At 37.0% G+C, this 12,500-nt stretch overlaps 1 protein-coding gene across 4 annotated transcripts in view; it reads right to left on the reverse strand.

The window, feature by feature from the left end:
• Positions 1-12,500, reverse strand: part of LOC135225225 (mucin-2-like) — a 162,528-nt gene that overhangs the window by 33,075 nt on the left and 116,953 nt on the right. For all 4 annotated transcript variants that reach the window (XM_064264560.1, XM_064264552.1, XM_064264576.1 and 1 more), the window contains 4 exons: positions 8,126-8,254; positions 7,925-8,029; positions 7,580-7,727; positions 6,876-7,099 (listed from right to left, as the gene is read on the reverse strand). In XM_064264560.1, coding sequence (XP_064120630.1) covers positions 6,876-7,099; positions 7,580-7,727; positions 7,925-8,029; positions 8,126-8,254 — 606 coding nt within the window. The remainder of the gene's footprint in view (positions 1-6,875; positions 7,100-7,579; positions 7,728-7,924; positions 8,030-8,125; positions 8,255-12,500) is intronic.

Genomic DNA, 12,500 nt, shown 5'->3' on the forward strand with positions numbered 1-12,500 from the left:
TGGCATGTTGTGTTAAGGAAATGCAGATAGGGAAATTGTAGAAGTAACGTTAGAAAAAAATGTATAAAAAAAAGAGAAAAAAAGGATGGTTCTCTTAGGCCGTGTTCTGATTATAGTTAAAGTATCACGAGCGACAATACATCCCATTTGTCCCCATTGAAGAACTGTGATTAAGGTTTAAAGACAGAATTATTAACGTAAGTTCATTAAAGTGTTCGTCTGAGTAAAGTAACAAGACTAATATATTTGTTGAAGAAATTATTAACGTAAATTCATTAAAGAGTTTGAATAAAGTAGCAAGACTGATATATTTGTTGAAAGAGTAATTTTTAAATTTGATAATGAAGTGAGAACAAATTGTATTTTATACCTGATAAAGAAATGTCTTTAAGAATGTTAATTTCTCAACAAGATCGTAGGATTGATCGTATCATAAAAAAAAGAGCGAAAAGAGTAGCAGACGCTCTTCCCAAGAGTACTGTAAGGCACGAGCCAGAAAGAGAGAGAGGAACTGCGACGCATACAGTTAAATGTTTCAGTTACACCTGTGGGTGAGTTGCACAGAAAACAGAGGCAAGTGAGTCAGCCGTTGTGTGAACATGTTGAGCGAGTGCCATGGGATTGTGTATGTGTTGAGTATATGTGGGTTTGCTAGTGTGTAAGGGAGTTGACTGACAAGTCACAGTTTTCTGAACATGCACGAGATAAATTCTTTATAAAAGAAAGAAAAGAAAAAAAAGAGATTAACTTGTTGTGCCGCCTTTCCTCCCTCTTCGATAAAGCAAACCATCCACATAATTTGTGAGTACGTGTAGTTGCCTTGCGTAGCATACCAGCGCGAGTCATGAGTAAATGTGTCCGTCACAAAGTGAACAGAGAATATCATAAAAACATGCTTATGCACTTTTGTTTCATGTCAGTTATTACTGAGAAATTGATGTCTAATTTTTTAGACATTTTGTTACAGTTCCAAGCATATATTAATGAGTGAGTCTATGTTTTCATAATTGTATTGTTTTTTTATAGAATTATTATTTTTTTGATTGCGTTTCAAGTCATATTAAACATCTTATTGCAATGCATCTCATTTTTATTAATTTCTATTGATGTCAATTATACTGTGTCCAAAATTTCATATCATTGTTAATGCTGTGTATGCTTTGTCAGAAATTTATGATTTTCCATCGATGATGTGGGAATATGAAATTATTTTGAAAAAAAGTTATTTTTGTGAGTAATCTTTGAATTTTTTTTATTTCTTATTTTTTGTTTTTATTGTGTTGCAGAAGGAACTCAGCAAGTTTTATTATGCTTTTACCAAATTTCTTATGAGTAACGTTTCATTTTTGACTCATGTTATGTGAATTTTTATTTATGAATTTAGCTTTTTTGAGCTGGAGCTGTGACTATCCATTTTTAATTAATGTTATTGACTGTGAACCTAAATTTGTTTTTCTGTATGACACATTGTGAGGCGTGAGATTCATTTGTTGTAACTTGTGTTTGTAACACGCCAAATGGCCCTACCTTAATAGTTTTAAATTTTGCACAAACTGGATGGTACGACACTCAAAGGCGGTGTGGCACTCAAAGAAGAACAATGCGCAAATCATAAGATCAGTGTATGTCTTGCGAGACGCAAGAACTGGGGAGGGAGTGATGAGCTGATTCGATACAGTTTTGAATATGCCTTTTCCGTGATAGTCTGAAGTCCCGTAAAACTGTTATAAGTGATACTGTGTGTATGTGTAACAAAAACAAGTCAACCGCCAAAGACGTTACAAGTTGGCGTGGCTTAGGCAGTTCAAAAGAGTGCACGGATCTCTATATCCCTTCGTGATTGGCCCTTGTGTCTAAGGAGCCAGAATAACCAATCAGCTTCTTGCAAAACGATGCCATCTGAAAGGGGGCATTTGAAACAGGCCGCACCATCGGTCAAATCAGTTCGTTAGCGGGTCCCATAGAGAACAGACAAACTGGGTCGAGAGTGCCCAGGCCCCAGTGCCCCCGCAGTCCCGTTCCCGTCGGCCGCCACACAAAGACGTGCGTCACCATGAGTGTCAATAAGTCTAACCTGCCGTCCGTTTGAGCACTAGTATAGTTAACGTAATAAATACAGGCCACCTGTGTAGCTAAGAAGAATACACCTGTGTTAAACGTTTCATCGATTATTATTTTTGCATGTCCTACATCGCATGCACGTAAACTTCTCTCTCCTGTTTTTCCTTGATATCCCGAACCCACAAATGACCGAGATCAGGTCATATATATATATATATATATATATATATATATATATATATATATATATATATATATATATGGGATACAGACATATTCTACTCCAAAGCATTATGTAATGAATTTGAAAAAGAAAAGTTGCTAGCACTGGAATAACAATGCTTGTCCTTTGTATCAGTTAAGAGAGTTGTGCAGGTAAATACTGCCTTTGGTTGGTACTCATCTTAACTCGTAGCAGCATGATGGTAGAGTCAAGGGTCACCTTCTACTTAAGGGAAACTTTGTCGCGAAGGGAATGCTCCTATGGTTAGCAAAGTATAATAAATGCACGCCCTTGCCCTTGGAGCAGCACCAAATTAAAACTACCAGAAAACACTGACACCTACACTGAAATAAATTCAAGATCCATCCACTGAGAGTGGTAGGTGCTCCCGGTGCACTTGAAACTCAGCACCCTACTGAGAAAGTGAGGAGGTAATAGGAGAACATGCTGTGCTTCCTTCTGCGAAGCCAAGCCAGTCACTAAAAATGGTGTTGAGGTATTGGAAAATTTCAATATTTTTTAAACTTACATAAATATATAGTAAGAAGCGAAGATTGCTTATGTCTCTGGTAGTTCGCCAGCAGAGTGGTCATAATAACGTCTGAAAACAAAGGAGGTAGAGGCTGTCCTTCATCCTTAGCTTCTCTTTACAGTAGGCCAAAAAACACTCCACAACACTGAGCATCTCAAACATGAAGTCCATATAAAATGGAAGACATCATGTTTAATCACAGGAAAAGATGGGTTCTTGCCATAACTTCCAAGGTTATTGATAGTCCTCTGTGTAAAACACAGGGATGCACCGTCTGACAAACCACTTCTTGTCACTGCGAAGGTTGGTTCAGGGAGGAACTCTTCTCTTTACTCTGGAAGCAGAGCTATTAGGGCAGGCAAAGTCTTCCAACATTCTCTCCAATTCGGGGTGAACAACTAGTATTTGAATACTTCACGAATTAGAAAAATGTATAAAGACAAAAACTGCTGTGCTTATCTGGAAAATCATTCTGAATCATCCCAGTGGCCTATAGGTCAATTGCGACGAAGAAGAAGACTTACAGACTCCTATTGTACCGTGGGGTAAGTAGAAAGATGATAATGAGCCTAATGAGACATATCTCTATCTCATGATTCTCACAATGGCAAATGTAGAGAACAAAAAAGTTACCATAAGCAAGAATCCAGAGCCAACCAGAGACTTAATCCTGTGAGGCCAAGTTGATCCTTGATAGAGCAAAAACAATACTAAGACGAACAATATCTCAGTGAGAAAGTAGTACTCTGTTCTCACTTGACTCCATAGGCTGATTTGCCTGGTAGTACATTCCCTCTTGGAATGCATTCGTTTTATAGAGCTATCGAGTGCACTAGAGATACACTTGAGCATCTACATGTTAACCAAAACAAGAGGGAAAGAAACACTATTGTTCGGTGATAATGCCAACCCTGTGGTATTGTTGCCAAACAATACCACAAGTCATCTCAAAATCAAAACCTGAAACTCTTGGGAAGCCTAAAAGGCTGTCCTGACGGTGCCACTGATAACTGATGCATATTGCGAGGAGAATATGCAAGTATATTCGTAGGCTCCTGTTGATTGAGGCCAGCCTAATTCTTCTTCATTCCGAAAGAGAAAAAAAATAGGGACTGGAAGCATATCTCCTTCATTATCTAATGAAGAGAGCAAAGGTGAAGCTATTCCGAAGGGAGGCTTCTATGGCAATAACAGGACACTGAAGATGACTAGTTCATGCCGAACTGTTTGTTCCCAAAACGGGAACACTGGAGAGGTGGAGTTCAAACCTCTTAGTGATATCCATCCTAAACAGATGAATGTGCTTCTGGTTGGATCCTAAGATCGAACCAGGCTCTCACATTCAAACTGTGGGGAGTAGACTCTTATTCCCTAGTCCATCCCGTTATAACCCAGGAAGTAAAGGGAGAAAGAGAGGAGGATGACTGTTCTTGCCTGCTCTCCTCAGAACTAAGTGGGATGGGGGGGAGGTGTAATGCACGTAATCATCAACTTGCGGTGGTAATAGCAATACTAAGGAAAACTTAATCACCTCAGTGAAAAACCCTTCCTGAAGGGAGAGCAGAGGTTCTCACCCAACAAACGGAGCATTCTCTTCTTACAACTGGTTCGTTCGTAGGAATGCAAGAAAAAGTTGAGTGGAGTTGAATGTACAAAAAGTTGGTGAGAACTTGCCACGTCTTGCCATGCATCTAGCTTCTCTGTGATCAAAACCTCATGAGGAGGACTACACAGAGAACCTCCTCCTTGACTCTTGTGATGTCCTGTTCAAGTGGTGGCTAGCGAAAGATTCCCTAGTGCCGACGAAGATGAAAGAGGAGACTGTGTCATCGGGGTGAGGCGTGGAAAGTGCCGAACAAACTGGAGCAATGGAGTGAGATGCCTCACATGGTGCAGAGCATCTGGACGGGGACTGGTGCTCGATGAAAAAACACCCGATACAAGAGAGATCAAAGTGCCTAGGCACCAATATGTGGTGCTCATCATGAGAATTGGTACTATTCTGATGTGTGTCAGGACAAAAGTACTTGAGAAGGCCCAAATATATCAACGGAAGCAAGAGGTCTTACAATGCTTCGAATGTCTAGACAGCAGCACAGTACTTTCAATATAAATACTAATTTAGTAATAAGTCACTTTTCTTGTCAGGAGACAACTCTTTTGAATCTGATGACTACTGAACACCATTCACTAAGACTCCTTTCCGGAACAGTTTAGTCGAAACCTACAAACGTACCACAAGTTTGACAGAGGGGGAACATCCCCCATCACTCCTTTTAGTCAAATCAGCTGAATAGCAAGTTGTACATCAACTGAGAGCCGAATCAGCTGAGTCACGAGTCAAACATCTACTGTGAGTCGAATCAGCTGAGTTGAGAGTCGAACATTGGCTGAGAGTCGAATCAGCTGAGCACCGAGTCGAACATTGACTGTGAGGAGTCAGACAAGCATGACTGCAAGAGGGACAAGGCTTCAATGACTGATGAATGCCTCATCAGCTAACTGAATGGTGTTACATTCAAGATCTATTCCCAGAGACTACAAGTATCTAGCTTGATGATAATGTGAATTAAAAAGAAAAACAAAAGATAAGACTCATCCTGCTGGAAGGCTATAAATGCGTTCCGGTGGTTGAGTAACATGGCAGAAAACAGAATGAAGTGATTAGCTAAGTCGTTCCTAGTATTGCCATTGGGGGAGCTGCACTGTATACCTACACTGAGCAATAGAAGCGCTATCAACAAAATTTGAATTTGGCTGCTCAACGTGGAAACTAATATATAAATAATTACTGAGTAAGTCTCATACACAAAAATGGAAATTATACCTGTTGACCTTGTCACTAGTGTGGAATGTTGCTTCATCAGAGAACATAAAATTATTCAAAAATGCATAATCAGCATTAATGCTTTAATTGAACTGATGACAGAAAGTATGTAAGTTGTGTATGATTATCCTCTTCTGACAACATTTGATGCATTTGGATTCTGTATGCTTTCATTTTAATTTTTTCGGCAGTCTTATACAGTAGTTCTAAAGAAGTAATTTTTTACGTTTTAGAAATTGTGAAAAATATTTGATAAAACAAATAATAAATAAAACTTCTGCGCAGAAAAAGTAAACATATCCAACTTTTTATCATTTTCAGATTAATTTAATCACGTATAGTTATGAATCTACACACACGCGCACGTGCGCGCACACACACACACACACACACACATATATATATATATATATATATATATATATATATATATTATATATATATATATATATATGTCATTTATGCAACAGGGGGGGGCCGATTGCTGGATTAGGTCAATGGATTCTTGTAATCTCTCTATCTCTCTCTCTCGTTCGTTCATAATTAGCGGTAGATCATTTTAAATTGATCTAATTTTACCTTCACCATCTAGAATTGTAAATGCGCCATTCTAAGACATAGACACATAACAAAGAGCTGTATTAGTCTAAATATAAAGTTCTTAAAAATGAGGTTGAGAAGACTTATAAAAATAGATCGATCGTAAGGGGGAAAGAAGAGCAATAATACATGCAATCTCCACACGCTCCTATATTTTACCAACCATTTATTTTTTTAAGGGTAATGTATTAAGCTAACCTTTAAATGGAATTACAGTAACTTTAATTTCATTTAACTAACTTTTCAATTAAACTAACTACAGTAACTTTAATTTAATTTAAAAGTTAGTTTAATACTTGGGAGCATGCTTAAGGTCATATTTAGTGTTCCAACTCTAGAAATAAGCACTAATTAGCATTTTTTGAGCCTGTGCCAAATTTACGCAAAGATTCGACCTGCGCATGGGGGTCTGGAACCTAACCTGGCGTAATACTGAGGTAGTATTATTGTATATGCGTATGATATGTATATATAAGTTTGGTAGATACACTATGGCAGTTTTCTAGTAAAACTAATCTTTTACTTAATTAAAGTAGGGATAGCATAATTATTATGCAAACGTTTCTTAAGGTTAATTCTGGCATCCATTTTTTTTAAACTTCTGACCTATTAAATTTGCAAAATTAACTTACAGCTGACTTTCATATCCAGTAATGCTGCCACACTTGGCCACCCGTACATAATCTTTCCTGCCGCAATTCTTGAATCCTTGGTTAGGAGGAACTACGCCAGTAGAGGCAGCACGCACATTTTTGTTGTTCTTACTGGTCCCTGCTTGGGCGTTTGATGCATCAAGTCTAAAGTCGATGAAGTCGATTTGTATACTACAGTTTTTGGCTGGTGGTGTTGGAATGCACTGAAAACAATAAAAACCTGCAATGACCAGTTGGTTCTAATGACAGCTCTATTTCACCAGATTTCCCCTTCTTAGTATTTCTGAAACATGGAATAATTGCAGCAGCATTGTTAATAAAATTCAAAATGTATTGACTTTCTTTTTCTTATAAAACCTAAAGATATTTCTAGTGTTATTCTTTCCTTTTGCTAAACTTTATGAAAGCCATTCCAGTTTATTGAAAGATAAGCATAAATACGTAATGCTATTAAGATTAGCATAAATAATACTATTAAGGTTTGTAAAATGCTAAAATGATTTTTTTGAACAGTTAATATAAAAGTTAAAAACTGTCCAAAAATTTGCTTTCCCTTTTATAATGACAATTTCAATTTCTTTAGTGCACTTTGCACAGCATACTGTTGCCTTCATCACCTATTTTCAAAAAGATTGACTTATTGTTGCCATGCTGAATGAGAAGGAAAATGAACAAGAACTTACTCTGAATATATAGGGACATCTCATGTTAGACTTGTAGTTGAGAGGGTAATCAGGGCTAGTTGCATAATGATCTGTTGTGAGGAGTTCATCTTGGTAGGATGCATAAAAAGTACCACCACAACAATATGGGAGTCTCTCTTGAACGATCCTGATGAGAGAAAAAACAGAGGACAATTACCTTTTCCATATTTTGTGTGATTTTCTTCATTTTCTTGCAAAATAACTTCTGCCACCTAAATTACTTCTTAAAAAGGATTTTAAAGCTATAAAAAGGATATGCTCAATCTTTTAAAGTTGAGGATGCAAGAAATTTGCCAAATTCTAATCTGAAAAAAAAATACTCACTGAATATCTGGAACTATGTCCGCAGCTCCAGTGGTAACAAGTGTCCCCTTAGCTAGATCTCCAAAAGTATATATAGTATTATTTTGGGAGGTGACCCGGCAAAATCTGAAAAAATTCATGGAAATAATGTTGATACGTATTGAGAAAGTAAGAATCATGTATTCTTCAATTATATAATGTCAGACTTTCACATTTTCTTACCTGGTGGTTCTGTTATACTGGTCTTCTATTTCAATGTAAGGCGGTGAAGCATTGGCTTGATTATCAGGATCACAGCCAGGAATGAGGCTTCCATTCTTGTATCTAAATTCAACCTTCATAATAACTAACCTGCAAAATAATTGCATATAAATAGGTAACAAATATTCACTAAAAAATTATGCTAACAGGGAAGAATTAGATACATGAAAATTAAGCATAAAAATCATTATACACATAGTATGTCAAAAATAGTTAAACAAATTTCCTTATACGTATGCTATTCAGTAAGCCATTAACTCTCTGTTAAGGAAATAAGGTTCTTTATGCTGGAAATCAGGGACCAGGCACGTCTGAAATCACCTTTACACCAAAAAGTAAGTTTGGTTTTGAGCACATCGCTGGATCTACATATCTCCCAAGAAAACAGAATTAAGTACACTTGAAGTCCAGCCTAGTACAAACTCCTGAATCGACTGTTCTGCTATGTAATGTTAGTTCTTCGCAGTGGAAATGAGACTTGGTATAAACCTCTGCAACCACTTTTATCATCCAGGCAAATAAGTAGATTCTTTACACCAGAGCTCAGACTCAGTACAAACCTCTTTTTCAAGAAAATGAGACTTCCTTGGTGGAAATCTCATTTCCACCTTTCATTTCTGTAGCACCACCTTTCCACCACAGAAAACAAGTTTCTTCACACTGGAAGTCATATTCGGTACAAACCTCTGGCTACCATCTTTTCTCTAAGGAAATTAGTTTACACCAAAAATAAAGTTCATTACACACCCCTTAAACTATCGTTTCACTAAAGATATAGTAGTACTTTTGTATCCCTTAAGTCAGAATGGTACAAACCTCTGCCACTACCTTTTCACAAGAGATTTAAGTTTCTTTACATCAGAAGTCAAGCTTAGAACTCTTGAACTTTGGACCAACTTGCATGGTGAGGGGGTCCCTGAACCCTTGGAATTTAATGCCAGGTCCGAGTGCAGAAATCCAATATATATTGTTACTTATTAACCCTTAAGGATGAGTTAAATATTATCATGCACACCCCAAGACAGGCAAACTTTAAGGTTGGCCAATTTAAGAAAAAACACAACAATGGAAAGAAGAACATACGCAAATACACAAACTTTTCCCTACCTTCCACAGGAAGTTGAACGTGACAATTTACAACCCTGTGTGGGGCCTCTTTTATGAGATGTGTATAACTTGGTAAATTTTACCAAGTTATTCACTTTTCTTCTAATAATTCATTTTTTTTATTTTGTAAAATTATAATTACAGTTCACACATAATCATAACAGATAAGAACTAAAATCAGTAACAAATTCCGAGTGATATTTGTTGTAAAATATTTACGAGAATTACAAATGCAATAACTTTTTGGGAGGTATACATGTTTTATCTAATAATTCTTAGCACTTTTCTTGGCAAAATTACAATAATAGCTGACATACTATCATAAAAGATAAGAACTAATACCAACAGAAATCCCTGGCTATATCTATGAGCAAATAAATAAAAAGATTTCCAGGGACAGACGCAGCGAAACATTCCCCCTCAAGTCTAAAATCATACTTAATCTCGACTCCCCGAGCCGAGAAACTATAGTTGCAACAAGTCACTTAAAGACCATTGAAGTGCTCTGAATGTCTTTCGCACTATATTCATCCAAGTTGTATGGCATATAGAATTGATACTCAATGTGAGTTAGCCTGTTCACCACCCAAAACTTGTTTTCGATACTCATATGATGGTCCCCGTCCATTAAGGTTTAATTTGGATTAAGTCTTGTGGAAATTTCCATTGTCAGTAAAATTTATTTGATATTATAAATAAGATAAGGTATCACTTCATGGAGTTTATATCTGTAGCTAATAGTGGGAACTGTGGTAGGATCATCAAATACCTGATAATGTTTGGACCTGAGGGATATCACTGGGAATGTTCACATTGATACCACAAGGTTGGAACTATCCTGCAAAGCTGGACCATTGATACTATGGTGGTCTGGTTCTTGGGATAGGACTCTCAGCATTCTGTTAGCTTTCCCCATTAATATGATTAAGGTGGGGATGATTGTATTTTTGTAATCCTCTCAGTCGCAACAAGCAGGTTTGGCTTACATTTGAGCCACCCTAATTGTATTGATGTCATCCCTTGTGGGGTAGGGTAGTGAGTGGACATTTTATAGAGCCAGCTCTTACTGGTGCCATTGGCAGATTAAACTCCATGAAAAGCTGATGACATCTTTTTAGGATTGCAGATTTAATCATTTATTTATTTGATCACTCCATTCTTTATATGACTAGTAATAAGAAATCAAACACTCCTGGACCTTTTGATACCTCTTTGGACAAAGATGACAACAACTGACAAGAATGTCAATAGCAAGTCCCCTCAAACAAATAATGGCCAGGCCAATTTGAATGACAGTAAAGATAATGTGAGGTTACTAATGACGCATGTAAAAATAAGTAATAATAGTAATAAAGATAGAATTAATAAATCACTAATTATGGCTACACTGAAAAACTGTACATCCTTCGTTATCAAAATTCATTTAGGAAATGATTATGAGATGCTGTATGATACATTTGAATATTATGAAACAAAAGTCAAATTTAGAATGAATCTTGATATTTAAAACCAAAAGTGGAGTGTTTGGATGTTATTTAGCAATCATGGGGAAGCTATCAAGCCAAGTTGTGACATTAGTAATATCAAAATTCCTAATGCAGATATTAATGGCACTCTCTGTGAAACTGGCCCTCATGGCTTGGATGTTTCCTGACCTACAGACTGGACCAAGAAAACAAATGATTTGCAAACAGATGTACTCTCAATACAAAGACCTATACTACACCCACCTCCAATGTGGCTTATTCAACAGCCACAGAGGGTAATGGTAAGTACTTCAGAATGAACAGACTCCTTCAGAAAAAGGTTGAAACAATTAGATTTGGTGATATCTGCCATTCTGGACAAAATAGTGTCCCCACTTATGCAAAGTCTTCAAGTCAGTCATATATGCTTGTAATTAAAAAACAAACAGAAGTAAAATGGTGACTGATGTCAAACCTGATTTAAATTTTAGTTATAATAGGGGCATAATCTTCAACAGAGATCTGTATGACTTTACATAAGAGGAGATATAAGCATGTGTCCAGTAGATGACTCAAAAGTACACAAGGTTGCTAGGACATCTATGGTTATCCTTACTTTTGAGGGGCTTGATGTATTTTTCCATGTGAACATTGAAAGTGGAAGAATGACAGTCAAGCCATTCAAACAGAGGTCACTACAATGTTACAGTTGTTTCAGGCACTGACACCCCTTACAAATTTGTAAAAATGGAAAGCTATGTGGTACATGCTCTATGACTGAAAGTAGAGGTTGCACAATTGAGGCCAGGTGCATCAACTCCAGTATGAATCATAAATCTAATGACAATAATTGCCCACAACATAAAACCAAAGAAGCAGCCCCGAACAAATCTGGCACTGAGCATATAAGTATAGGATAGTCAAAAAGATTACTAAATAAAGTGAAAAGTATGCAAAGCAATGACAACAAAAGAAAATTTACAACCAGAAACCGCTACTTCTTCACCTAGCTCACAGGGTTAGCTGTGCTGTGCTTTAAGAAAAATAGTCAACATAATGAGGCCAGTGTATCATAAGGTCTTGCTGATGACCCATGTTCCCAAATCCCTTCCTCCACCAACAGACTTGATGAAGCTCTCTCAGGCAATATCTTTGCCTGATCTGGAGGAAGCTTCACCCAGCATAGAGCTGTGCATGAGATGGACAGAAGGTAGTTCACAATTTAATTATCACAAAAGAGGGAGACCCCATTATTACCTCCTAAGTAAAAAAAAAAAATTATTATTAACAGACATTATACAAATTGATTTTTAAAGATACACAAATGACTTCCCGATCGGCTTAAGCACAACCTCTATTTCATAACCCTCATCTAAAGGACACCACAAGAAATTCTCCTTATACTTAGATATGCATACCTTCTGACAGATTTTCCCCACATGAACTTTTAGATGAAAGGAATACTTGAATGGATTTGGAGACCCCCACAACTCTCAGAGATCCACATGGGGTACATCCACCTCGGCTGGGATATTAAATATGACAGCCTCGTTGTTCAGTTCCCAACTAACATGAAAGGTTTGGCTAGTTACCGAACCTACATACACAATTGATGACTGAGCACTAATAACATTTATATTTACAATTAAATACATGAAACCACTAAACACAATGCTTCTCACAACTAAACAGTACAAACACAACAAAACATATCTTTCTTCCTTACAATATGCATTTTCACTTTGCGTAAATAAGGAAAACAA

The sequence above is a fragment of the Macrobrachium nipponense genome, chromosome 20 (genome assembly GCF_015104395.2).
Source record: "Macrobrachium nipponense isolate FS-2020 chromosome 20, ASM1510439v2, whole genome shotgun sequence".
In the NCBI taxonomy this organism is placed as follows: domain Eukaryota; kingdom Metazoa; phylum Arthropoda; class Malacostraca; order Decapoda; family Palaemonidae; genus Macrobrachium; species Macrobrachium nipponense.